Below are 27,695 nucleotides of genomic sequence, written 5' to 3'. Positions count from 1 at the left end.
TCTCAAGCTTCAATAGCTATCGGTTTTTTGCCCTAACGGACGATCCAATACATTTCCCAGCACGTGTTTTCAAACTATGTTGTTTCCCATCTTAATTCGATACGTCAAAAAATTAAATTAACTAACGTAAAGCAATGGATTCCGGAATGTGCCGTGTCTGTATGAGAGAGATGGAGAACATGCTATGCATCTTCGAAACGATGCCGCTACCCGGCGTTTCCCTAGCCACCATTATTTCCCAGTGGTGCGGCACCCCGGTTCTACCAAAGGATACCTATCCCAAGACCATTTGCCAGTCTTGTGCTCGGGATGCGCAGAGTTCTTACGAGATGGACAACGTGCAGGTGAAAAAGGAGAAGGAGATGATGGTGAATTGTGAGGATGAAGATTCGAATCAGTCCGATATTCAACTGATTGAGGAGGAGTTATTGATGGAGACAATTGACTTGACGAACGAGTCACTTGACAACTTGGAAAATCTATGCCCCAACTCCAACGGGGATGGTGGCAATGTGAGCAAGACTAGCAAAGAAAAAAAGGTTAAGGTTCCTAAGCCGCTGAAGAGTGGACCATATAAATGTGACATCTGCCCGAAGTCTTTCAAGTTACCTGCGCACCTTAAGTGTCACATGTGGGTCCATGCGAGTGAAAAACCTCACAAATGCTTACAATGCTCCAAGTCCTACGCGCTACTCTCCAGTATTAGGCGCCATGCGCTCGTACATACTTCGAGACGTGAAGAAGGACTCTACAAGTGTTCCCAATGCCCCAAGCTCTTCAAAAGAAACTCTTCCCTCAAGGACCATGAGACCAAGCACGCCAAATAAAGCAAATTCAAGAAGAACGACCAGGATGGAAAAGACGAATGCAACGTGTTACCAAAGTAAGGGGATCTCCGGAAAGCGAACACCTCCAAAGTACCTTACAACGATTATACTCATTTTTTGTCGATCCGATATATGACCGTTGGAATAAATATTAAACCCTGGGACATTGTATTTGGTAGCCGTTTTTATTTAAAGGTTTATGTATAACAATATACAGCATATAGTATATACAACATGATTTCATAAAATTAGACAAAAAATATATACACAACATTACAAAATGGAGGGCATAAATAATCGGAAATGGGCGGATCTGGGCTCAGGACTTAGGCGAGGCCTTTCTTTCGACTAGGCGACAGGATCTTCAGCATTATGACGACGGGCGCCACAGGCGCCACCGGCAGACCGAAGAACATGACAACCTGGAATAAGCAATAAATAAGATAAGTTATGATAGCCACGTCGTTCCTAAAGCTTAAAAAGTCAAAGAGCATCTGCGGGAAAAGGGAAACATAAATTAGTTTATAGGACTGGAGCATATGAACCTATATTGCAATTTTTTAGCGAGTCATGACCTGTCGAAATCTTTATTTTCACAAGGATACTGGACATAAAGATGGTGCCACACAGAAGGTACACATTGGTGTCCGAGAAGATGCCCTTCAACTCGTCAATTTCCTTGGTGGCAAATCCAATGGTGAGCAGCGCCTGGGTGGCGTGTTCCATGAGCAGCATTAGCCGGAGCTTGCCCACGCCCACGGGCTTGTAGTGGAAGCTGAATGTGAATTCGGTGGTATTGCGGGTGACGGGCACTAGATCCTTTAGCCGCGTATTAAATGTGTTAGTCTGCAGGATGGGCAAGATTTGTTGATTGCGATTGACACGTATCAACGCGCCATTTCAGGTGGGACATCCGCTTGCGAAACGGAAAAGAGATCAGTGAGTAGGGTGACGTAAATATTCGATCGGATGTGGGTGCTGGGACGTCCAGTGGTGGAGGCTTTCTTCTTTTCTTTCTCCTGGACATGGCCTTCTGCATCTTTCTCGGAATCTCCAAGCAGTTTAAAGGCCTCCGCCCGTGGCACCATGTAATCCGTGAGACTCATCGTATGGACAACGGTGGGTCCATCTCTGCGCAGGCTCCGCCATTCCAGTGGCTCACCCTCCAAGGCCAAGACCACATGAAGATTCCGGCGCGTCCTCAGCGGCACATCCACTTCGAAGTCGTGCTCGGCTTGGCCTTGTACAGATCCCGCACCTCGGTGGCAATGGGACTCCTGATGAGGGACGAAAACAATGCCAGTTAGAGGCGTGGCCGGTCCGCCAGGAATGATGTGTAGCACGAGCTGCGAAATCTGGTAGATGGAGTGGCCGATGTACGCCAGAAATGCTAAGCCCAGCAGCGTGGAGATCGAGGGCAGGGCCTGGTCCTCCCCTTCTCACACGGTTTTCTCGTTGGTGCGTTGGTCGGCGTTGTATTGGTGTATTAATGGAGGGCGGTGGTCGGTGGTTACAAGCCAAAGTTGTGGAAACAAAATAGAGATTTTCCGATTTTCTGCACTAGAGCCGGCAAAACATCGAAAGCAGCTATCGATAGTGTAGGCCGCATCGATGATCGCAAGCTTCAATAGCTATCGTGTTTTTGACCTAACGGCCGGTTTGATACATTTCCCAAACTATCTTATTACCCATCTCAATTTGAAACGTCAAAAAATTAAGTTAACTAACTAAAAGCAATGGATTCCGGAATGTGCCGTGTCTGTATGAGGGAGAAGGAGAACATGCTAAGCGTCTTCGAAACGATGCCGCTACCCGGCGTGTCCCTTGCCACCATGATTTCCCTGTGGCGCGGCACTCCGGTTCTACCAAAGGATACCTATCCCAAGACCATTTGCCAGTCTTGTGCTCGGGATGCGCAGAGGGCTTACGAAATGGACAACGTGCAGGTGGAAGAGATAGTGGTGAGTGAGTTGAATTTTGAGGAAGAAGGATCGAATCAGTCCAATATTCCACAGATGGAGGAGACAACCGATGTCGGTCAGTTAATGTTGGGGACAATTGACTTGACGAACGATCCACTGGCGGACGACGTAGAAAATCTGCGCCCCAACTCAAACTCCAACGGGGATGGTGGCAATGTGAGCAAGACTAACAAAGAAAAAAAGGTTAAGGTTCCTAAGCCGCTGAAGAGTGGACCATATAAATGTGACAACTGCCCCAAGTCTTTCATGTTACCTGCCCACCTTAAGTGTCACATGTGGGTCCATGCTAGTGAGAAACCTCACAAATGCTTGCAATGCTCCAAGTCCTTCGCACAAATCCGCAGTCTTAGGCGCCATAGGCTCGTACATACTTCGAGACCTGAAGAAGGAAGCTCCTTCTTCAAAGGAAGCTCTTCTCTTAAGGACCATGAGACCAAGCAAGCCAAATAAAGCAAATTCAAGAAGAATGACCAGGATGGAAAAGACGAATGCAACGTGTTACCAAAGTAAGGGGATCTCCGGACAGCGAACACCTCCAAAGTACCTTACAACGATTATACTCATTTTTTGTCGATCCAATATATGACCGTTGGAATAAATATTAAACCCTGGGACATTGTATTTGGTAGCAGTTTTTATTTAAAGGTTTATGTATAACAATATACAGCATATAGTATATACAACATGATTTCATAAAATTAGGTACTAGAGTTTTATATAATTATAACTATAAAGTACTATGTATAACTCTCTCTTCGTCACGCGCAAAATTTCCAAACCTTTGGAATAAATTAAAGGACTAAAATGTACACATCATGAAACAAAAATATGACAAAAATAGGTTGAATAGGTTGCACGCTTCAAGTCATGTTTTCCTCGATTTTGATTTGTTTGTTTGTTTTTTTTTTTACTTTTGTTTTACTCTTTTTAACTGGAACACATTGTGAGTGAAAAATGTGGTGCAGAGTGATAAGTACATGTATGGATAATGATCCGAAAGAGTCGAAGGTGCAGATGAGTCGATGCTATAAATATGTGGGCATTGTTTGATAGACAAGAAATAGATAACATGACAAAATGGAGGGTATAAATAATCGGAAATGGGCGGATCGGGTTCAGGACTTAGGCGAGGCGTTTCTTTCGACTAGGCGACAGGATCTTCAGCATTGTGACGACGGGCGCCTCGAAGGACATCGACACCACGAAGGACAGGAAGTAGGAGGCCACCGTCAGACCGAAGAACATGACAACCTGGAATAAGCAATAAATAAATTAAGTTATGATAAACCAATAAAGTTTTGTTGTAGAACCAATTAAATAGATAGACAACTCACCATCAGATCACCGCCCAGGTGAAGCGGCGCGTCCGAGTTGAGCGCCATGGAGCGGATGACGATCGGGTGGACCAGGTAGGCGCAGTAGGTGACGCGGGAGAAGGGATAGAGGCAGGGCGCCGAGAGCAGCGAGTTGATGTAGCCGCCGTAGCCCGTGGAGCAGGCAATGGTGATCCAGGCCAGTGACAGCGCCCAGGCCGAGTGGCTGAGCGAGCTGTAGGCGGCGGCGGTGAACTGTGACAGGTCGGCCTTGTACAGCCCGAAGACCAGGACGAACAGATTGAGCATGGCCAGGGTCCAGGCGGTAGCCACTGTCAGCTTGGGCAGTCGGATCTTGCAGTTGGTCCTGAACAGAATCCAGCCCACGGCCATGCCGATCAGATAGGGACCCAGGCGGGTCCATGGCTTGTCGTAGATCTTATCGAACAGGGCCAGCGGATCGTCCGTGTTTGGTCGATGATTGTTGGTGAACGCGATCACCGCCGTGGTGATCCACGACAGCACCAGAAACACCAGCGTCGTGATCGCCGACAGCTTGAAGTGACGCACGCCCACGATCAGGATGATGGCACCGATCATATAGAACTGCGTGTCATTCGCCAAATACCAACTCCAGAGCATGCACTGCGGATTTAGAGGAATGAGGAGGAATTTTATATTATACTTGTGGCGTTAGTAATTGTTATTCAAAAACAGAAGCCCACGCGGCGCATGAGTGATGCATCTCCTCATCGAGTTTAAATGCAATTCTTCGGGCTTTGGGAGAAAGTACACACAAGTCGCTTTGCCTTTTGAGCACCAAATTTGAATAAATAGGCTTTAACTAGTATGAAATATTTACCACAATTCTTACTCCTAATAGCTAAGTTTAAAATCTTGAATAACACTCACCATCTCATCCACAGGGAACAGGGTGTTGATGTAGAGAATGTTGCGCCACCAGTAATCCGGGCAGGTGATGTGATCCATGGTGGGGGGGTCAAAGATCGAGTAAGTGGCCAGGTACTTCATGGTCACCTGGACAACGCCCAGGACGAACAGATAGGGGGCGGTGAGACGCATGAACCGATAGGCGACCAGGCCGAAAAAGTGTGCGGTTCCAGCGGTGAACTCATTGGCTCCCTTGCTCAACTTGTTCAGCTTGCCCTTGGCATTCGTGCGGAAGTAGATGTACGAGATGAGGAAGCCACTGATGAAGAAGAAGGTGTCCACGCTAAACGGCCCATTGGTGATGGCCTGGAAGAAGAAGTTCTGCTCCACCTCCTTGCGCATTTCCATGTTATCGGAGTACTTGAAGACCACGATGCACGTGTGACCGAGGATGACCCAGGCCATGCTGAAGGCTCGCAGTCCATGGATGCACGGAATGGTATCCGCACCCACATTCCGATCGCAGATCGCATTGAAGTTCGTTATCGCCGAGAAGGAGAGCAGCAGCTCCGAGTAGATGCTCAACTTTTCCGGCTCGTGCAGATGCCCCTCCAAGTGCTCATCCGAGTTGCTATTGTTGCTCCCGCTGCGATGATGATCGTGGTGATCATGTTCCGCATCGTGATCGTGGTGGTGTCCATTGCCGCTGTCATTATCGTTCGGTGGCAAATTCAGCACCAAAGCATCCAATTGCTTCAGCGAATTCGAGGACTGCGAGTGATCCGATTGCTTGAGCGGATCATCGTGGGCGGTCATCGTGTCACTGTAATCGGACGAGGCGCACCCAATTCCCGAACTCGTCTCGCTGTTGTTCATCATCTCCTTGTCCTGGCGACGCAGTGCCTCCTTCAGTTTGCGCCTCAGGTAAATCTCGAAGAGCGTGCCGCAGCAAATCAAGCCCAACACAATGCTAGATACCACGCTGAAAATCAGATAATCAGGTATATATTGTAATAACAATGTTTTATAATTTGTTTAATATATTTAATATAATAGCAGTTGAAATTTCATGTTTATATAGAAAAAAGGTGTATGCAAATAATTATTTAACTTTAGGAAATTATTCTCTGTGCAGTTTCCACCGGCATGGGCAAGCATATAATCATATTACCCGCTAATATTTTATGTTAACAAATGGAGTTTCGCTTTTTATTATAATTCGATTTGGGGGGAAACGAAATTTCACACAAATCGACTGACTCAACCACTGACTTGACGCTAATGCCCAAAGCCAACTGCCCAAAAGCTGCGCATTGTGTTTGTTCAATTGTTTAGTGTTTGGACTCGGGCATTTTTGAAAGTGATCTTTTGACTTTGGTTGCGATCCCAGCCACTTACATCAGCAGGCAGAAGGTCTTGTCCGCCCAGATGTTGAACTCCTTGTCGGTGGGCACACGGATGTCCAGGACACGCAGATCCCGCGATGGTAGCTCCACATGGGCCCTGGAGCTCAGCTGGCCGATGTCCGCAATGGAGCAGCTGGAGGGCAGGCACATGCCCACGTAAATGGTGCGCAGCTGGGTAAACAGAAAGGCAACAAAATTAGGCTATTTCCTTAAATTCTTAAAATATTATTCACAAAAGTTGAAAGTTGCAAGTGTGTGGACTTATGTGGTTTTTCCGTGACTTTCTTACCACTTGGGTGGGTAGCGTCTCGTTGAGCTGCATCTTGATCACATAGAATCCGGGAACGAAGGGCGGCGGGGCGTTGTAGACACTGCTGTATCCTTGGGTGTGAGCGGCGGCGAAGGGCAGACCGCTGTTCTTCGTCTCGCTTTCTGGAGAGGATGCGACCGAGGAGCTGTTGTCCTTGCCGGGAGCAACGATCTGGCCGTCGTCAATGGCATCGCACAGGGCCAACGAACCCATCCAGTAGTTGTTGCCGTAGAAGAAACCGGATGTATAGTGACCGGAAGCATCGTCCACTGCGCCAAGCGACGAAAAAGGATGAAAAGAGAAGGGCAGCAAATGGAACGGAATGGAAGGAAAGGGCATCAGAAGCGTTCGAAATGCAACATACACAGTGTGAGTATGTGTAATATAATAAATAAAAAAAAACATAAAACTGGCCATTATGCAATTGCAGCGCAGCCGTCAAGCTGCCAACTTTAAAATGCCGCCATCATCAAGATGACTTGTCGACTGGGCGACCAAAGAGATTCCCTATAAAGCTTTAACTTGTTTAATATTATATATATATTATTATGAAGAAAATCTAACACGAGTTGTTTTGTTTAATGTGTAAAGAACAATCAATCTTTTACTGCATTCAAGTCATATATCCAATTGTTGACTACCTTTTCCATATCAATTAAATGCCAATTAATTGGTAAATAAATCAGTTCAACTTAAAGGCTGTTGTGGATTCAGACTCAGATTCAGATACAAGAAAATCCTTGCCCAACTGCTGATTTATTTGCACGAAGTTGAGGCTGCTATGCTATTTTGTTTTCGTTTTCTTGCAACCAGTTGCCAAACAGATCGGGGACTTGAGACGGCGACTGGAACTGGGACTGTGGGTCCAACCAGTTTTTTATTTTGTTTTGTGTTTCTTTATTTTTTTTATCGCTACTTTGAAAATGGCAACTTAAGTCATGCAATGGTCTTTTGTTCGGCTGCCGTGGTGACACGGGGAAAATGGCAACTCTTACGTGAGCATCCATTATCCATTAGCCGCCATCCACCATCCAGTGTTTAGCAGCCACTTCCACTTCCCCGATGGCTTGGCCAAAAGCAGGAACTGATCTCTGATGATCTCTGGGTTACACAAGACCCGGCCATGACAATGAGGAGCCAATGAAACGGAAATGTTTGCCAGCATTTGCATGTGCCGAAATCAGAAGTGTTTATCCATTTCATTGGCGGTGAATAAACGCGGAAGGAAAACGATTTTCATTTGCTTAGTCCATCTGCTTGTTGAATTTAGTAAAACAATATGTTTAAGAAAAATCAACTCTCTGTTCCATGAAATTGCACTTTGATAGGAAACCTACTCGCATCCAAAAAACACACCCTCCATCCGATCTCTGCGTAATGTTTAAACATGTTTTCAATTTAATTTAGCGATTGAGGTCATTTGATTGGCTGGTAGTAAGCATTTCATCACAATACCTCCATCGATACGCCAGTACATGGCAAATGGGTCGGCATAAAAACACAGCGATGTGATATATACATATGTACTTCTTCAATTGAACGTGTCATTCACGCGTTTAACGCTCTCGGTAAATGGCAGCTGAAGCTGAAGCTAAAGCTGATATCGAACCCAAACAAGATCAACAGATGGGACTGACAATGGGGCTATCAAGGTGACATGTCCGAGCGACCACCAATGCTCACCCAATCCCCAAGTCAGATGAACTTGGTAGCGGCTACCGAAAGTCGATGCCGAAGCAGATCCAAAACAGATATCGGATCGTGTATTCTTGTCCGGCGATTCGGAAGGTCGTTCAGCATGTGATCGTGATCGTGCGTATATATATGCTATATGGTATATATAGGTCGGGGGAAAGCGGTCCAGCAGGTAGGGAAATCGATACTCACGACACCAGCCGCACCTTAAAGTGCGTCCAAATTTCAATACATTACACGGCGGCAGCACAAGATACTCGACACAAGTACAAGATACTTTTGCTTGAGCTGCATTTACTCACACTTGATTACCTACAGGTGCATCAATGTTTTATTGCCAAACATATCAAGCTGGACTATATGATTATTTCAAATTTATACTAAGTTTCTCAAATGAGTTTCGTTGAAGCCCCCACACAGGAATTACTAAAAAAATATATATGTTAGAGCCGAAAATATAATACCCAAAGCTCATTAAATTATCCAATTACGGAGGCTGTTTACAATTTCTGGCCAAGATCAAAACTGTGCACTTGAATCGCACGAAAATATTTGCAAGATTAAGATACATGTGTGCTCAACCGAAGGTAAGGACAAAGGCGGGGTAGGCAAATGTGTTAACACACCAAATCGCCGATTGCAGTCGACCATAATGAGTGGCGAAAAAAAAAAAAAAAACAATGAGGGCGTGGCACGAAAAGCCAGGCCAAAACCCGGTGACAAAGCTGTTGAAATCCATTTGATTGATGAAACGATTGTATAAATATAATGGCAATAAATAATGTGCTCTGCCCGTCAAATAGTTGCCATTATACAGATACCTTTGTCGTTTCGCCTTTTGCTATTTTTATAATATAATTTTTATTTATTTTTTTTTTTGCTTATCCCCTTTCCGAACAGTTGCGAAACGGCGCAAAGTCAAAGCTGGCGAAATTAATAAAAAGAAAAATACAAAAAAGTGCAACGCGCCTCAAATGCTAACAGTTCAATTAAGGCGCCAAAAGTATTAATTTATTAAACGATCCGCGTCTCAAGAACCAAAAGCAGTGACCATTGCAAGCCATAAAAAATATTTGTTTACTATTTTTTATCGCTTAGCAATTTACTTTTGGCCACGCGCTGATTGCCTGCAAGATTTATGAATGGGCTGGCTCCAAAAGTATAAATCCATCTTAATTTTAAATGTTTTTTCTTCATTTTCTAATTGCCTATAAATTAGCCTTTTGGCGCATCTTTTTTAAATTTTTTTGTATTTTGTACTTGCTTCCAATTGATTGTGTCTAAGGTTCGTATCTGTGAGTTCAAACAATCGTTTCGGCCAACTAAATTTGGCAATTGCGTACTAATGTTTGGCTTTGACATTAGAGGCGTGTGTTGTGGATTTAAGATCCGCTCGTTTGTCTTGGCCAAATAAATTTCCTGTCATTTAACACGCAACTCAAAGTCTTTGAACTTGGGTGAAGCGTTCTGTGTGCTTATAGCTGAGGTGTGTCTACTAGATCGCATCTCGAGGATACATTAGTTGCCGCATTTCGGGCTAAAATAATGCTGTCCATAATGATGTTGTTAGCTAATTGTTCTCAAAATTGTTAGATCTTTAACTTAACTTTGCCAAATATCATAATAATATTATATGAAAGACAAGATCTTTTTTGAATTTGTAAGTAAGCTTTGATTCAGAATGATATAATAGCTAATCTATATATTTAAACTTAAGTATACCTATAGTTAATAACACTCAACGATTGCATTTCTTGCGTCGAATAGCATTCCTCGTCGTTAGTCAGTTCATGATTCATAATTACTTTCAGCATTTTTTCCCCATTTTTCTGCTATGTAATAATTACACCCTGCCGTTGCCTAATTGAGTCACATAATAATATGCGACTCGCTTGGCAATTTTATGCTCGAAGATGCGCAAAGTTTGGCCAGCGGAGCTTGAGATCCTCGAGTGGCTCAGATAGTTGGCTAAATGACGAATAAGATGGAGCGATTACTTCCTACTTGCCACCTGAGGCTATGGATACGCATTACGTACCGTAGGAGTCTGAGTATGCGTATGAGTATGGGTATGAGTGTGAGTGTTCGTAATCTTATTCACGTCTCGTTGGCCCACACTCAAAGTCTTTCTTTCTTTTTACCCACTTCAATTTCAATGTCAATGTTGTGCAGTCGGGGGCCCTGACTCCACACACACACATAAATCTTATCAAAGACCTCCCCTTTGGGGTCTTTCGACGCCCACATCGCTGAAGAAGCGAAGAAGTAGCCAGACGAAAGTGAGAGTTGAAAGAAAAAAAAAATAAATAAAATTAATGAAAATAAGAGTCGACGACGAGTCAAAGAGTTGGCCTGTCTTTTGGGGTTTTGGGTTTTTTGGTTGCTTGGTTTTTTTTTTTGGACTCGGCACAGATTCGGCACAAGGTCAGCTGCATCTTCAGCTTTGGTTATTTCGCCTGACTAACTGGTATTCCGATTTTCGGATTTCTGAATTTCGATATTCAATTTTTGGACTTGGTCACTGACACGTGGCAATGCCATCATTTTGCGCAATGGACCGCTGATGATCGCCCCGAACCAATTCAATTATTTCTGCGCATTTCTTTGCCACGGATGGCCGGAGAAACTGGTTTCGGGTTACCAGTTTTTGGGCCAAAAATTCAGGGCTGCACATTGGTTATTTCTCTCTTTTTTTTTGTTTTTTTAATTTTTTTCTAGCTATTTCTTTAAGGCCCAACAAAATGTGAGTCACCTATGGCAAACGTTGACGAGCGTCATTGCCGAAACGATTATTTGATGGGCTAGTAATTTGGAATATTTGTGGAATAATTAGCCCACAGAGTGCGGAGTCACGGTGCATTGTCAGCTCATCGCATCTTAAATTAGCTCGTCTATCCACACACTATTATCTTAGCAGATAGTCGAAGATGATGATTTGGTTGTTCAAGGGAACACACACAACGTTGTGAAAAATGACGAAGGTACTACAAATTTAATTGTGGTTTAAGCAATATACATAAAGTAATTCTAGAGTAGTGCTCGCTTGTGCTTTCGTCACTATTCCGCATCCATTTGCAATTGCATAACCCTAATGCGCTGTAATCAAATTGATACGACCACCCAAAATTGCAATTATGGTCAATAACCCCAAATTGAGAGCTCGTTCAAATGGCAGTCGGTCGTTTCATAACTGAATCGGTGGAAATTAAAATTAATGCCGGGCACGTCGATCGATCGAGCGATCCAGCGATCACCTGTCGCTATTGTCTTTTCTTATTATTTTATTTTTTTTTAATTTCTTCGTATATATATAATATTTTTATTTTATGTGTTTGCATTGTGACTGACTTTTACCTAACGGAAATGATTTCTTGCTTTTAGCCAGTGTCAAATGCAAATGGGTTGCATGGTTATGGCATACGGATCAAAGTCAAAGTGGTTCATCCGCCAGGGGGTGGTTATCAATTGAGGGGTGGTTGGCAACCTTCGGTTGAAATGCAACTCGACTAGAAATCGATTGATTAGCTTTTCGCTATTTTTTGCCTCTTTGTTTTCTTTTCATTATATATGTATTTTTTTGCATTTGCCCAAGACCGAGTGTCGCATTAAACTTGAAACTACAAATGGATTTGGCAAGCGTCCCGCCATGACGGACACAATTCGCAATGATCGAAATTAGCGCCGTCTCACGATGGAATGCAATTTCTGTCTAATTAACGTGTGTCTGGAAGCTGGCCGTAATAATTCCACACGGAGTTAGTTGCCTAATTGTGGCATTTAGGCGTTCGCTTTGCCCTCGAACAGTCTGCGTGTTAATTGCGTTTGGTCGGCGGTCATCTAAGTTAAATATTAACCCGGTCTGGGCATTAAATTCGCCCTTCTTTATGATGCCGCTTTTTGAACATGAACATGAACTTGTAATGGCTTTGTTTAAGCATCCTCACGCTGATCTTTAAGTACTATACTTAGCACGCAATTCATGGAAGTCTTTCGATAAACTTCAAAATACAGTATTTAAAAATGATAATAGTACAAAATATGCTAAACAAAGAAATACATTTTGATTTAATATATTATAGCAATAAGTTTCCAAATAAGCACTTAAATACCATTAATCGATTTGTATTGATTTCTAGAACGTGGCGCTGAAAAGTAGGCCACAATTTGCAGCGATCTCTGATCCTAACACTCCACCTTCAAAGAAGTCGATTATTCTGATGCAGCTATGTTGTTATCTTATGCCAACCGATCGGTATTTGGCCTAGACCTTTTGGACCCCGATACGCGACCGACAACCACTTTTTTTCGACGCGGCCAATTGCAATGCGTGGCGTGGATTTTAATTACGCACAATTATCCGAAAACGAGTTTGTTGCCTAAGTCATTCGTTTGTGGGGGGAGAGAAAAACTTGGCCAAAATCGCGGTCAAAGTTGAAAGTATTTTACATACATGTCTCCACTCCAATGAACCGTTATTGCGAACAATAATAGCCAACAACGTCGTCGTGGCCATAATTTCATTTTCGCTGAAAACAAAAACAAAACCCCAAACAAAAAGTGAAGAAAACCGAAAAAAAAACTGCAAGGCATTGCAACAATCAAATTATGGTAAAGTTACATTACATAAGCTAAGCTTGTGTCCAGTAGAGAGAGAGATAGAGATAGGTAGACAGTGAGAGATATACATATATAGAGAGAGAGGGAGAGACTGAGAAAAAGAGATACACTGAGATTTATTCGGGTAGAAACCGAGAGAGAGACTTGTCGCATGTTGCCGCTGTGCTGATATTGCTGCCGTGTTTATTTGTTGTGCAATTTCAGCTTCTGCTTCTTCTTCGGGTTGCAGGCAAAAATAAATACAGCAATGCGCAAGCTATTAGCATTGAGCGAGCAAGCGAAAAAACTGTAAAACCGAATATTATGTTACAAGAAATTAAATGAAAATGAAATAAATGTTTTACAATATTATTTATTAATTCGAGTACAATAATATGACTTTGTTTTATATTTTTTTTTTCACAAAACACCTATATTTCTGAACACAGCTGTAGCCGTTGGATTTATACACGCGAAAGCCGTAGAAATTATGTTGCGTGACGTTTCATTTCGCACAAAGGCTGTAATTGGGCCTGTTACCCCCACCCCTTCCTTCACTCAAAAGTCGGCTAAGTATATTGGCCTAAAAAAAACCGTTGTGCATTGTGGCCAACTAATGACCAAACAGGCTGCAAAGTCCATAACCAAGCCATCGAACCTCGATCACTTGTTGGCTTATTTCGTTAACTTGGCTTCGTTTCAATTTTGCCCAATTTCGGTTCAGGTTTCTCGAACACACAGGTGAAATGCAATACGAGGTCAAAACAGCAGCGATTTGCTCATTTCCCTGGCCAGGCAACAACAAAAGAGATTTGTTTCTTTTTTACCCGGAATATTTGCAAAAAACAAAATGAGTATTACAAAGATTGTGAAAGCTTTTTTTTGATCTTTGAGGAAGTTTAAAGATTGCCTTCCACGATGATGATGAGACAATATTTACACTTCCTCTAAGACTTTTGCCGACTATTTGTCCGCGACTTAAATCAACAAAGTGCCCAAAAAAAAGTACAAATTCGTTTTCGCTCGTCGATTCGACGAAGACTGAACGGACCTTCGACTTGACTTCCAAAATGCAATTTTTTTTTTTTTTTTTTTTTTTTTGTCACGGCGAGTGCATTTCAACCTTCAACCTGCCAATCGAGTTCAGCCAAGCGTACCTGCCACCAAACTATTGCACTTGCAATTGCATTGGCCACAGAAAAATATAGACTGAAAAGCACCGAAACAGCGAAAAATGTGAATTAAAAAGAAGTAACAGAAAGCACAGCAAAAACAAAGGTAACGCCGACCACAATTTATTAGCCATTGATCTTGGCCGAGGATTGGGAGCTCCAGATACGAAACCTGTGCTGGAAATTATGTCCGAAGCGTTTAAATAACAATTTCCAGTCAGTGTCCAAGTGTCCGAGTTTCGAGTTCGAGTCCGGTTTACTATGTTGGCTGGCTGACTGGCCAGCAGGAAAAACTTTGGCCCTGACTCCGCTCATGTGTGGCAATAAAACACACAATTCATGTGGAGACATTGACATAGATGCCATGCCAGTTACAGAGTCCCGGCTTTTTGCCTCCCAAAAAAAAAAAAGATAAAATAAACCCAAACCCAAACCCCAATTTCGTGATGTTTTATGTTGAGTTGGAGGCGGTGGAGCAAAAAGTTGAATGTTGATTGGGAAAAATCAAAGATTTGAAAGGATTTTTGAAACAAAGTTAATTTTACTTTACATCTACCTAAAATGGCAAAAAAAAGTTAAAAAAGGGAAAAATACAGATAAAAAAAAATATAAAAAAATAGTTAAAACGTCATTAAAGGTAAATATAAATAAAAAAAATTAAGAAAATTGCTTTCGCTGGGAAACACATATTTATATTTCTCAAATAAATAGAGGAGATATAACCTGCCTAGCAAAAGACAAACCCCCACGTATTGCAGATAGTTAGTTAACTGCGATTTTTAACTGCTAGTTAATTAAATGGAAATTAAGACGAACTTCCGAAACGCTTTGGCCTTTCTCCCCGAATGACTAAAAAGCCCAGACCGAGAGGGAAAACACTTCCGCATGGCGGGAAAATGCATTTTCTTTAACGGCCATTCATCTGACTCGCTCTCGAAATGGGTTTTCCCAGACTCCGTGAACTTGAACCGTGGCTAAAAGGCGCTTTTCAATGGATGTGCTCACATTCCGGTCACTTTGGCCCATGGTGCAACCAGTGAAATAATAATAAAAAAGAAACTCAAACACTTTTATTTCGTGTGTCTTTTTTTTTCCTTTTTGTGGCTCTCTTTCTCTTTTTCTTGTGCTTTGCGTTAATTGATTACATAACCAGCATTTGGAGAGTGGTTTTAGCTTGGCCAAGTCAGTTGGTCAGTGGTGCTTTGTCGGTCTCAGGTTGCTGGAATCGATAGGATTGCTTTTTGGGTGGTGCGGCAGCTTGTCGCAACTAAAAACCAACAATAAAAATCAAAATCAAAAAAAAAAAAAAACCAAAAAAAGGAAAAACCAAGAGCCGAAAAACCGAAAATAAAACAAGTCCCACAACATGTATTCATAATTCAGGCTTTTGATCTCGCCCAGTCTCACTTTCGACTGCAAATACTACCCAGTCGATCCAATTTGATCTGGTCGTGCAATTGAACCGTTCCATTCAGTTATTCAATACCAGGCCCCCACTGACATAATGACCAAAAAAAAAAAAAAAAAATACCCAAAAAATCAGAAGACAAAAACAAAACGTTTTGGAAAACCCAATTTGCCCGAATCGGAAAAAATTCGGCGAAACAGCAAGCGAAAAATTCAAACGCCCATCAGGCCAAAAATTTTATTGAGTTGCTGCTGCTGCGAGTTGCTGCTGCTGCGAGTTGCTGCTGCTGCTGCTGCAGTGGCAAGAACTAATTGCGACCTTGGCGATCACTCGCATCGTATCGTGCACTTATGTAGATTGTGTGCTCGCGGGCAAATTCGTCTATGCGCCGACTTTAATGTGTCTATATCTATAAAACCCGCGCATATAGTATCTGCGCCGATCGCCAAAATCGGCGAATGGCACGTTCACACACACACGGCAGTGCAGATCGGTGGTTTTATTTTTCAATCGAATGGGTCGCGAACAACAAGATCAGCTTTATGTGGAAAACGTCTGTGGAAATTGCGATAACATGGTGCCAAGTGAATGGCCATCCCATCACGTATCCAATCTTTCGTTTGGCGTCCAGAAAAAAAGATGAACCATCGTTGGCATATCTTTTTTAATCGCAATAAAGATTTTTGTATATTTTTCATTTTGAATGGAAAATAAGAACTTGTTACTGGCTTAAGTTTAACCGCAAGCTAAAATTCATTTTAATCTTTCATCTTTTGGCTTTGGTTAATTGATTTCTGCGGACAGCAATTTTAGATTAGGATTATTGAAGATGCTGGTTTTTATAATGGAATGCAATTAGTTCTTTTTAAAATTATCAAATTACAAATAGAAATATCAGATCAGATATATCAGATGTGTCATTCTAGAAGTATCTTATCAAAAAAGATAATATAAGGAATAATTTTGCATAAATTTAGTACGAGTATGTAAAATCCAAGTTATTCCTATTATAAACTCTATGTTTTTATACATTAATATTTAGTTAGATTAGATTCGATTTTCATTTGTTTAAAGGGAGAATTGTTTTTATTTATTTTAAGGATAATGTATGCCGAGTATTAAGATAGTAGTAGCACTTACTCTTGACGGCCCACATCTTGGCATCGCTGAGCCCGCCTAGATAGCTCCTCATGTCCCGACTGCAGTTGGCGGACACTCCGCCGGAGCTCTCCACCTGACCCCACTGGGCGGCCAGGACGGCGAGATCGAACACGTTGAGGGCGTCCCTGAGGCGTCGGGTTTGGGACAGGTCGTAGCTGAGCTTGGGGTCAAGATGGGGCGGCAGAGTGGCAGCCGTAAGATCTCCGTGCAGACTGAGATTAATCACATTGTGCTGGTCCGGAGCGGAACTTAGGTTATGTCTGCCCGGCGGAAACTTGCCATCGTCCTTGTCGATGGCCGCCTGCGGCGTTGCCAGCAGCGAGAGCAGCATTGCCAGCACCAAAGTCCTGCGCATCATATCGCTAAGTTGCGTTTGCGCCCTATAGTCGATTTATATATGCAAATTGGCTGGGCACGACGTTCCTGCGATGTCTTTTGCTTTGCTTCTCTTTTTTTCCGGCCTGCTTCACTTTCACTTCACACGATAACAACAAAAAAAAAAAAAAATACTATAATAAAATCCAATTCGGGTTAACAGGGAATTATTTATATATTTTGCACCAGCATTTTCACAACCAAAAAAAATAATAGATGATCAACACACTCGGCAGAACCGTTAGAATTCGGTATTATTCTTTTCTATTTATTTTGTCAGCACTTCAATTTTTATTTTTTGTTTTGGATGGGAGTTGAAAACACACGCGCGGCTTATTATAACTTTTCAGCTTTATTTATATTTTTTGGGGAGCTGCGACGACCGCTTGGCATGAACGCACGTCTACGAATCGCGACTGCGCGTCTTGAGCAGCTGTAAAAATATGTTAACAATTCCAAAAACGCAGACCCAAAAAAATATGAAAAAAAGTCTGAGCTCAGCTCAAGCTCAAGCTTGATCGCAGACACTCGCTCACTCTCGCTCTCTGGCAGAGCGGGCGCTCTCGGTCTCTCGAAAGCGCAAGTTGTACCGTTAGCAGCACTTTCGTTGGCAGCTCGAGCGCTCTCTCCCGCTCTTTCTCTCTTTTGGGAAAAAGCAAAAGCCCTGCGTCATCGACTATGTGGTAATATCTTTCATAGTGTGTGTGTGTGCGTGAGCATTATGTTATGGAATTTCGCGAGAGTGTGAGTGTTGCAAAAGTGGCCGCAAAAATGAAATTAGCCATTGATATTTGAATACGCGACGAGGTCTTGAGGATCGCAATCGCAATCACTATAAACCACTATAGCCATATAGCCAGCGGTCCCAAATTCCAGCCAAGTCGGTCAAATCAGTTAAGCCAAGTCGGTTAAATAAGCTAAATGGATTCGCACTCAGGCAAGCTGGTCAAAATCACATTCACGACCGTCTCTTAAGGGCCGTTTAAAAGCCCAGCTTGGAATAAAATTAACGCGATGCATAATGGAATGATATTATACGCTAAACCCTTTTTATTAAATCAAAGGATGGTATAAAGAAGTAAAGAATGTTCACGTATTTAAAAGTGAGCAGCTCATGGATTGTTTTAAGGTTAGCGTATGCGCCAATCGGTTCAAACTTGGAAAATACCAGAAATTAATGTCAATATTTGAAATTGGAAACTTTTAGCGCATAAACGAGTTGTAAATGATTCACCCAAACAAGAGGTGAATAATTTAAGGGGTTATTCGCAATGCGATTTACTAAATTATATTGTTACTAAATATCACTTAAAATGATGCTGTCAGATGCAAAAATTTTGAATTAAGCTCTAATCCATTTGTACAATTAATAACCACAAATTTTGATATCTGGAGTAATCTATAAGTAGATTGTAGATTATTTGGTTCAGGCTGGAAAGCACTCTTCATACCGCCACTTGCTTCCAGTCCCATTCCAATTCCTGCTTTCCAGTTGAAATAGCTGGAATGGGAATGGAGGAATTCGAACGAAAATGTTGCAAGCATTGGGATAATTGTTGTTGTTTCAGTGGTGACCTGTTTTTAAGCACTTACACACTTTTGTTTACAGAAAGAGAGAGGGAGTACGAGATAGTTGCACCTGGTGCAGATTCCCCCTCCTCACTCCTCTCCACCATCACTCCTTTCTCAAGCATTTCTCGAAAAAAGAAGTTGTAAATTACGTACGTCTGTTGTTTGGTTCCCCATCTATATATTGCCATATATTGTGCAATATCCCAAACATCGACGTCGCTCGTGCAATGCTTTTCAATTTTCAATTTTCCACAAAAGCCAAATAAAAAGTTGGGAACAGAGAGAGACGGCAAGATGCTAAGCATTTACCGTTAGCAAATGGAAACCAGTTCTGAGAAGTAAAAACCGCCAAAAAAAAGAAGAAGCAGAAATGCTGCCAAAAACTAAATGTTAAGTGGTAAAGTGAAACAAAATTGCATTTCGTGCATTTTCAAAGTAACGAGCTAAAAACAGCAGAAGCCTGCAGAAGATCTTGCAACGGTAAACTGGTTTGCAGGGCAAAAAGTCGACTGAAGTACAATACAAAAAAAAAAAAACTGCATCCAGAAGATGCGAGCAAAAGGAGGGAGTGAGTGGGCAATATGGGGGGAGGCAGCCAGGGAGAGAAAGAGAGAGAGAGAGGGAGCGGGAGAGCGGGGCACACCGATTGGCATGAATGAAGATGCAAATGAAACACCAAAATATTTAAGGTTAGCCTTAATATCTCAGCTGCACTCAACAAAAACTTGCGCTAGTCCCATGTGTATAAATGTAAAATGTAAAAAAAAAAATGGACTGTCGCTTTCGCCCTAACATAACCTACAAAATAAATTCCCGAACGTATTTGAAAAATAAATAAATATTTTTGGCCAGTGTAAGGGTCTGACCGTCAGTCATTCACGCGGTCGCCTGGGACACGTAAGGTCTGTCAGCGAATGAAAACCTGTCGCCCCACCTGCCCGACTCCCCGGCCAACGGGGTCGAGCTCATATCTTAATGAGAAAAGTGAAAGTGTCAAGAAATAAGCGAAGCGATGGCCGAATGAGGGGCTCAGCTTAAATGTGAATAAATAAGAGACCACTAAGCCAGGTCGAGAGATATGTGTGTATGAAATTCAGTCAGAAATCAAGACAAATCCGGCCGGGTTATCAATTAGCTAGCCGATAACCGAAATGAACCGATTTCCATTTTAAATGATCGCAAATGAAGACTCAAATCATGAAAATTGGAGATGATCTCTTGTAAAATGTAGTGCAGCACATAAATCATTGGCATTGAGTTGACATCGTATTTTTTTGTTTTTGTTGAGTTTCCCCTGCGAAACATTGGAATTGGGTCATGTTCAGTGTTTAGCGATTTCCATCGGAAACATCTTAATTAATAAATTATTTATGATCCAATTCCTTTGTCAATAAAACCTTGAAAATGGCAAATACACGGACGGGATGTAAAATATATTTACTTTAAAGATCCACAAAATGTCTAAATATGTTCGTCTGAACTAATTTGCAAGTTTCTGGTTTTCGTATCTGTAAGATACATTTCATATAGTGGTTGCAGTTTTGCCTATTTAATAGAACCAATGCGAGTGATTGTTTGTTCGGATGAACGCTCGACAATCGGTTTTGACACTTTAAAAATCATTCGACCAAATATTTGGTTGCACAAATTTTCACATTTTTTGGATCACTTGTCGAGGGTTGTTGCTGGGGCTTTTGTGTTACTGTTTAATGCCATTGCTGATGCTCACTGCGGTTACTGTTGTTACTGATGTTAATTGTTTGTTGCTGTTTGCCGTTTGCGCTTGCGTCACGCCTGACATTTTGACCATGAACGCATTTCTTGGCAAGGAAAAACCAAAACGCACGGAAGATCGCACGGATGAAATTGAACCGAATGTTGGTCGTAACATTTAAACTTTTATTTTCCACGCCGTCTTTCCCCATCTCAAAATTTTATATATCTTTTTTATAATTACTTCATTTGCAATCTTTTGTGTGGCAATAGAAGAAACTACCGTTAATTAAAAACGCAAACGCACGGCCAAAAGAGCGCAGGTGAGTGTACACTCAGAGAAATGAACGTAAATGAAAGATACATAATACTAATAAAATGAATGAAAACGCTGACTTTTTGTCGCAGTGTTTTGAAGAGAGAGGTTCGCTGTTGTAACAGCGGCGCCAAAATATTTTCACTTGAATTTGGCGGCTATGTTTTTATGGCCCTGCGAAGTTCACGGGGGAACTCAGATCGCTGAGCGGGGGGAGGAAAAAAAAGAAATGGGGGGGGGGGCTATGGATTGTTATGTAATGAGGAGAAAATTGACAATAAGACAAAGCGCAAAATACAAACAAAACAGCGTGAGAGACTGCGACACAGAAACTGCAATGTCACTTAACCATTATTAATGCCCCCATATTTTTAAGGGGAGGCAAGTAATTTTTGGGGGCAAGTGTGTATGGGGGCGTGGCAGCCCAGCCAGAGACGCCTCACGTCAACGGACGGACAGATTAACGGACGGACAGGGGCCAAAACTGTGCCACGATAATCACGACGAAACCGAAAACTGAAATCATAAACGAAAACTGAGGCTGCGACAAAATCTCTGATGCATATTGTTTAAATGAACTTATTTAGCACTAGAAAATTAAAATTTAACATTGTAACATTTGAAACTGATCAAAATTACTAAAAGAACAAAAAAAAGAGCTTTATCGAAGGTTTTTCAATCGTGTTTTGAGATCAAAATATAAGGACTTTTAAAATGAAATTTTGAGATACTTCTTATACACGCCATTTATGTTTTAGGCATAATTTTACATGAACACGTCGCCCCCGAAATTATGCAACACTTGTACAGCCTTCAAAAACATGAAAAGCCTAAAAGTGTTTTAAAAATCTGTATAAAATAGATAACCCATCATGCAATCACAATTCTCTAATGAAGAGGTATAATATTAACAAACACCAACTGCCAGTTAAATAATAAAATGCTTAAATCAGGTGCCACAGTTCGATATGTTTGTGCTGTTTATTTCGACAGATCTACGTGCCTTCGAGCGTGTATATCATAGATATATAAATATATATATATAGTTGGTATTGGTATACTTGTTTACAAAAAAGACGCCTAGCAAAACAAAAGTCCATATAAAAGGACGATACACGTATATAATACACTAAAACAGTTAACATCCTTTCGATTTTCCATTCCGATTTGGTAGCACTAGTTTCGTTCGTTTCTTTTTTTTTTTTGGAAGCCACATTCTTGTCCTGCATCCGGAAAACTTCAAGCGCAAATACATATGTAGGATATATGTGTATATATCGGAATTATCACAAATGCTTATGATCTAGCTAAAATAGCGTATAGTTAGGCTTGCTTCAAGCGCGCTGGGATCGTGAGTTGCGTGTGGGTGGTGTCTTCGACCAGCTTTGCTCCTCGGCGCTGGCGAAGATCAGGTAGATGAAGTTACCGGCTATATTTAAGCCCGCCGCCAGCCAGAAGACCAAATGCCACTGGGTCAGAGTCTCGCGATGATTGATGATTAGCCCGATGACATACGGAGCCAGGAAGCCACAGATATTTGCCGCCGAATTGGTGATACCATACATGGTGCCCGCATATCGGGGACTGAGCGCTATGTGATTCATCTGGTTGCCAGCATAGACGGCGCCGCCGAAAGAGCCCACGCCGGCCAGCATAAAGGTGACCCACACCCAATCGCAGCCCACATAGATGATGCCAATCAGGCCCAGTGATGGCACCACCGAGGCCACCGTGTTCCACAGCTTATACGAGCTCAGGAGCGATATGTAGCGTCTGGCTAGCATCCAATCCGCCAGGGCGGAACAGGCAATGCCCACGAACCAGGAGGTTAGATACGGCACCGCATTGAGCAGAGCATTCGACTGGATGTCAAAGTGCAGGATGTTGCTCATGTAGGTGGGCAGCTCGGTTAGCTGCGTGTAGAAGGCCCATCCCTGGCCGCATTGCGTCAACAAGATGGCCCAAAGAGGCACGGATGTAAGCAGCGATGACCAGGGTATCGGTGCCTCCGGCGGCGCCCGTAGACTCACTTCATCCTCTCCCTCCTCTTCCTCGGGCTCCGCTAGATCCTGATTTATTAGCCTCTGAACCTGTAGACTCCTTTCGATATACTCTCGCTCCGATTCGGAGATCCTAGGATGATCGCTAGGCTTGTCGTACACCAAGTACATCCATGCGATGAACCACAGGATGCCCAGCAGTCCAAAGATGTAGAAAGCCGACGGCCAGCCACCCAGGAAGTCAAGCGAGCACAGCCATCCGGCCAGCGGCATGGAAATGACTGTACCGATATTGGAGCCCGCATAGACGATTGCGGCGAACTTGTTCCTCTCCAGCGGCGGAATCCAGTGGGCCAGCATGGCGTGCATAGCTGGATAGGTGACGCCCTCGCCCATTCCCTCCAGGATGCGGACCAGGACCAGCAACGGCAGATCCCAGTGGGCGGCCAACGGAGTTATGAGAGTAAAGATCGCCGTGATCAACACTCCATAGCCGTAGATCTTCTTTCCACCATACAGCTCGGCCATCCGTCCGCCGGGCACTTGGGTTAGCACATAGCCGTAGAAGAAGCTGCCGAGCACCAATCCCTGTGTGGCCTCGTCCCACACAAACTCGCCCTCCTTCTGCGGATTCGGATCGCTGCCATTGTGATGTGGTGCCGGCAGTGGACACGTGTCCGTATCAATCACCGATGAATTGCTGTGCGGAATTGCCGTTTGGTTAACCATGGCCACAATGGCCACCGACAGATTGACCCGCATCGCGTAGACCACGGCGAATCCCAGGAAGCCCATGAATCCGAATATGTGACGCGTCTTTGGGCCACAGCCATGATTTTCTGCGGGGAGAGGAGAGAAAGGGAGGTTAGTAAAAGTTGGTTTAGGAGGCGTAATAACGATATCAGTTCCGGTTTTACTTAAAAGTTCTCGCCGTTCTCGATAAGGCTCAATGTTACACTGAAAATCCCTAAATACCATGCACAATGTGTTATCATTGCATAGTTTAAAATGACTCAATTTCTCCACTTTTTTATTCCTTCACAAATGTTTACATGAATTTCATTTCTATTCAGATACTTGTACATACGAATCGCTCAGGTATAACATCTAAAATACAAATATTACGATTTGATACCATCGAAAAAGTTGTCGGACCTCCGTTCCATTTGGAATGCAGATTTGTACTGTTCTAAAAAGGCAAACTTCGTTTCATATCAGTAAATGTAAACAACTCGTAATATCGGCCCTTGGCGAATAAATTATACATAGGCATAGGAGACTGTATTAGCGAAACGTGTGAAATGCTCTTAACTGGATAGTATTACGTGAAAATGAAAAGCGGAGCTTGGTTATTAGTTAATTTATGGAATATGTAATTATTAAATTATTTTAACGTTTCCTAATATAATAAAATACAGCAATGAAGTTATATGAAAATGTAAAAAAACATTTGAATACTTTGCTTTATTATAAATTGAAAGATACAATTTTAAAGTATCTTGGAGATACCTAAAATGAAATTTGTTTAAAAGTGTGTTTGGGTTGAGTACTGTTTCTTTTTACATAGATATTCCGAGTGTTTATGTTTAATAAAGAACATATGTATGTAAATAAATGCATATCAATATGAAGCAGAAGTAGCACTAAAGATTTAAATAAATAAAGGTATCTTAAGCTTGTAATACGAATATCTACGTTGCTCCACCTACACATGCTACATCTACGTAAATATCTTTCCCCATCTGTGTATCTTGTAGCTACTCACCCTCCGCAGCGCCGCTGGAACGGATTAGCGGTCGTTCGCCGGAGCAAAACGCCTCCCGTTCGTCGTCCGCCTCGTCGTCGGAGCGGTCCGCCGAGGCGGAGGAGTTGGAGGATGAGGACGGCCGGCGGAGGCGGGATGCGGCCGCATCCTCGTAGTAACAGGAGGCGTCCCGCGACTCGTCCGTCCATTTGTGCGGTGGCATCGTGGCGCTCTAAATGGTTTCGTGGATTCCGATTGAAAATGTTGGAGCTTGGCGGTGTGTGCTTTTTGAGCGTCTTTTGAGCGTTTGGAACTGCAAATGCCAGCGCATTTTCTCTGCCGGAGCGTCAGCTGTAGTGTAGTTATTGTATTTGTATCGCCAGCGGTGTCGGAAGCGGTTTGCTTGGCCACCACAACCAAGAGCCGAGTGAGCGGGAGCGGGAACGGGAGCGGCAGCGCGAGCGGACACCTCACCACGCCACGACGGACTGGCAAATGGCAACGGGCAACGGACAGCCCAACAACAAACCTAAGCAAAAGGCAGCGCCAGCAAACGTAGCTTCTAACCACAAGAGGGGTATCAGTGGCGTAGTTGGGGGGCCGTGCCAAAATCACAGAGGGGGTCCTCGAGAGAGAAGAGTAGTTACTTTCTGGCGATAGAAACTTGCTGATGGAATTGTAACTCCGATGGCACAGACCTTTGTTTTTTTTTTAATTTTAAATATTTAGCGAATCATAGTTATTTGAGTCCTCCAGTCATTGTTTAGTGACCCCTTTTGCTGCGCCCCTGTGTTTGGAGTCACCACAGCTCGCTCCCTCTCTAATGGCTGGCTCTGTGGCGTTCTCGCTCTCTCCCGTGTGAAAGTGGAGCATGAATGGTGTGGCACTACGTCACAGAAGGGGATGCAAGAACGAAAGAGAGTGGGTGAGAGAGAGCATTAGAGAGGGACAAAGATAAAGGGGGCGATGTGCAAGAAGAGAGGAGAGTGCAGTGTGAATTGTATTGTTGTGAACTAACTTAAGTATACTATCTTTGTTTAGTTACAGTTAGTTTACACACACACAAACTATGAACGGCGATATGGCGTATTTGCCAGCACTGAAAAATTACTATTTGTAAGAAAATAAAAACAATAACACAAAACTAAATTTCAGATAGTCGAAATCAAAAAGGGAATATGTACTAAAATCTTGAGAACAAAAACAACGAGGAGAGAAAGGCAACGTATACGTTAGTTGCCAACACACATACACGCGCACTCAAACAACTGAGGGCAACACAATAGATACGTTTAAGTAGCAAAGCTCTTTTTATGTAAGTTAATTCAAGCGAGCTCTAATTAGAGAACAAAAAAAAAAGAGCAAAAACCTAAATTTCAAATATAGTATGTATCTACATCTGGAAAATTTTCCATATTTGTTTTGGGCTTACAATAAAACAGATAAGATAAAGGGTTAAGTTGATCGATTGCTGCGTACCTTGCACAAAACGAATGTTCTTTTAAAGTTTTTCATTGAATTCATTACCAGTTCGCCTATTGTATAAAAAAATCATGATAATGGTTCCGTTCCCTCATAGAATGTTAAGTTTACTAAATGACCGCTATCATTTTGGCCTCAAGTGTATGAGTGTGCCCTTCAACTGCTTCCATTTCAACTGCTTTGCAGGATTTCTATTTCTGGAGCAGCACTTGCGCATGTCATGAAAAAATGCCTGTTGCATCCAGAGATTTCGTAGACCTACCCCAAATTCCCAAAGATGCATAGAAGTTGGCTGAGGATTTTCCAGTGGACAATTATTGACAGAGTATAAAAAAACAATTCAGACTGAAGGACCTTTTCACAATACAATTGGAATATTATTAATTGGACACAGAACCAGATAATTTCTAAGAAAGTTTATCCACTTTAAATGCTAGTTGTTTGGCATAACTCCACTTTATAATTGGATATAATTCCAATTGAACTGTTGAAAAGGATGCCCCAAGCTACATATAAAATGCTTAGAGAGGTATTTTAAAGTATGGCTTAAAGAGCACCTGGATGTGATTCCTATCGGATGTGATTCGTCGACGTCGAAGTCCAGCACTGTCACTCTTCAGTTGCCGAAGATGGTGCCCACGGGAAACACGATGATCCTCCGTTTGCCGCTCACCACCAGCGATTCATAGTGATAGTTCTTGGCCAGCAGGACATCGTTGCGGTCGGCAGCAAAGGATTCCCGGATGGGATCCAAGTCCGGATTGAAGCTATTAATGGCCACAATGTCGCTCGGTAGTCGTGGTATCAGTTCGTAGGCGCAACCCAGCTTCTCATTCCACAGACTAACTTGGCCGTAAGGTAGGGGATCCCTTTTGGCCAACTCGCCGGCCTCCTTGGCTGTGCGGAAAGTGTGTACCGTCACCACTCCCGTCGCTCCGTTGCCCAGATAGCTGTGCACGCAGTCGTACACCAAAACGGGTGATTCCCCAGCCTTGAGGCTTACGCCTTGTACTGTCTTGGCCTTCAGCTGTTCGATCTTGGCCAGCGTGCTGCTGTAGCTCGGGTGCTTGGACACCGCCGGCGACAACGGACGCAGATCCTGCGCCACCAGGCCCACAAACTGATCGGCAATGCTCTCCTGGAGCAGCAACGTGGCCACCGATCCCTCGTCAAAGGGATTCTGCAGGGACTGGAGCAACTGGTGGCGCGCTGAGTGCAGATCACCGTCCTCGAAGACGACCATCAGCTGGGGGGAGCGCCACTGGGGTGCACTGGGAATCGGCGCAAGCTGCAAGTAGATACATTTTTGAATTCACATACATAGGGGATCGGTGCTCCGATAATCTCACTGAGACACAATCCGTGTGCCCAGGAGATCAAGGTTATGTCTGATATTCGTGGACGGACTGGCTGTCTGACTGACCTTCGATTCCTGCGCCGTCGGCTGCAGCTGGTTGACCATGTCGCTGGTGATCCTGGACGGCTGGGACTGGGTGGAGTTGCTTGCCATGCTCTGCGCCCGGGGGACTTCTCAGATCGAAACGAGAACTGGAATTCAATGGAATCGCCCGATCAGCTGCGTTATCAGCGGCTCACGCACACATACACACACGCAAAGAAACAGACAAACACACACACACATAAACATGCACATGCAGAGAGGGAAGATCGCAGATAAACTGAAATACCAGTAATTAGTATTATTCGGTATTTATTGAATTTTGTAGCTACG

General features: G+C 43.1%; 5 protein-coding genes and 1 pseudogene across 5 annotated transcripts; 2 read left to right on the top strand and 4 right to left on the bottom strand.

The window, feature by feature from the left end:
* The first annotated feature begins 28 nt into the window (after positions 1-28).
* Positions 29-998, top strand: LOC6618634 (zinc finger protein 708). The gene has a single exon (XM_002042857.2). The coding sequence runs from the start codon at positions 135-137 to the stop codon at positions 825-827; it is 693 nt and encodes a 230-aa protein (XP_002042893.2). The 5' UTR covers positions 29-134; the 3' UTR covers positions 828-998.
* On the bottom strand, positions 994-2,519 carry LOC6618633 (annotated as a pseudogene).
* LOC6618632 (zinc finger protein 250) lies at positions 2,504-3,418 on the top strand. The gene is made up of 2 exons (XM_032725724.1): positions 2,504-2,788; positions 2,843-3,418. Exons 1-2 carry the CDS (start codon positions 2,564-2,566, stop codon positions 3,257-3,259), a joined length of 642 nt encoding a protein of 213 aa, XP_032581615.1. The 5' UTR covers positions 2,504-2,563; the 3' UTR covers positions 3,260-3,418.
* Positions 3,419-3,425: 7 nt separating this feature from the next.
* LOC6618631 lies at positions 3,426-17,548 on the bottom strand. Its single transcript, XM_002042854.2, has 6 exons — positions 16,741-17,548; positions 6,709-6,998; positions 6,412-6,590; positions 5,035-5,995; positions 4,144-4,767; positions 3,426-4,060 (listed from the first exon to the last, which is right to left on the bottom strand). The coding sequence occupies exons 1-6, from the start codon at positions 17,117-17,119 to the stop codon at positions 3,932-3,934; spliced, it is 2,562 nt and encodes an 853-aa protein (XP_002042890.2). The 5' UTR covers positions 17,120-17,548; the 3' UTR covers positions 3,426-3,931.
* Positions 17,549-21,686: 4,138 nt separating this feature from the next.
* Positions 21,687-25,786, bottom strand: LOC6618630 (putative inorganic phosphate cotransporter). Its single transcript, XM_032726612.1, has 2 exons — positions 24,503-25,786; positions 21,687-23,576 (listed from the first exon to the last, which is right to left on the bottom strand). The coding sequence occupies exons 1-2, from the start codon at positions 24,702-24,704 to the stop codon at positions 22,072-22,074; spliced, it is 1,707 nt and encodes a 568-aa protein (XP_032582503.1). The 5' UTR covers positions 24,705-25,786; the 3' UTR covers positions 21,687-22,071.
* A 470-nt stretch (positions 25,787-26,256) lies between these two features.
* LOC6618629 lies at positions 26,257-27,574 on the bottom strand. The gene is made up of 2 exons (XM_002042852.2): positions 27,387-27,574; positions 26,257-27,251 (listed from the first exon to the last, which is right to left on the bottom strand). Exons 1-2 carry the CDS (start codon positions 27,471-27,473, stop codon positions 26,580-26,582), a joined length of 759 nt encoding a protein of 252 aa, XP_002042888.1. The 5' UTR covers positions 27,474-27,574; the 3' UTR covers positions 26,257-26,579.
* Positions 27,575-27,695: the final 121 nt, after the last annotated feature.

This window comes from Drosophila sechellia, chromosome X (assembly GCF_004382195.2).
Source record: "Drosophila sechellia strain sech25 chromosome X, ASM438219v1, whole genome shotgun sequence".
In the NCBI taxonomy this organism is placed as follows: domain Eukaryota; kingdom Metazoa; phylum Arthropoda; class Insecta; order Diptera; family Drosophilidae; genus Drosophila; species Drosophila sechellia.
The sequence above is the reverse complement of the archived record's forward strand: the minus strand, read 5'-3'. Positions and strand labels throughout refer to the sequence as shown.

Bases quoted from the DNA above. Each gene is read 5' to 3' on its own strand.
- LOC6618634 (XM_002042857.2), top strand. From the start codon at position 135: ATGGATTCCGGAATGTGCCGTGTCTGTATGAGAGAGATGGAGAACATG.
- LOC6618632 (XM_032725724.1), top strand. From the start codon at position 2,564: ATGGATTCCGGAATGTGCCGTGTCTGTATGAGGGAGAAGGAGAACATG. The intron at 2,789-2,842 runs GTGAGTGAGTTG...AATATTCCACAG, and splicing joins TGCAGGTGGAAGAGATAGTG to ATGGAGGAGACAACCGATGT.
- LOC6618631 (XM_002042854.2), bottom strand. From the start codon at position 17,119: ATGATGCGCAGGACTTTGGTGCTGGCAATGCTGCTCTCGCTGCTGGCA. The intron at 5,996-6,411 runs GTAAGTGGCTGG...TCTGATTTTCAG, and splicing joins AAGACCTTCTGCCTGCTGAT to CGTGGTATCTAGCATTGTGT. The intron at 4,768-5,034 runs GTGAGTGTTATT...CTAAATCCGCAG, and splicing joins TGTTCCCTGTGGATGAGATG to TGCATGCTCTGGAGTTGGTA.
- LOC6618630 (XM_032726612.1), bottom strand. From the start codon at position 24,704: ATGCCACCGCACAAATGGACGGACGAGTCGCGGGACGCCTCCTGTTAC. The intron at 23,577-24,502 runs GTGAGTAGCTAC...CTCTCCCCGCAG, and splicing joins TTCCAGCGGCGCTGCGGAGG to AAAATCATGGCTGTGGCCCA.
- LOC6618629 (XM_002042852.2), bottom strand. From the start codon at position 27,473: ATGGCAAGCAACTCCACCCAGTCCCAGCCGTCCAGGATCACCAGCGAC. The intron at 27,252-27,386 runs GTCAGTCAGACA...ATCTACTTGCAG, and splicing joins CGACGGCGCAGGAATCGAAG to CTTGCGCCGATTCCCAGTGC.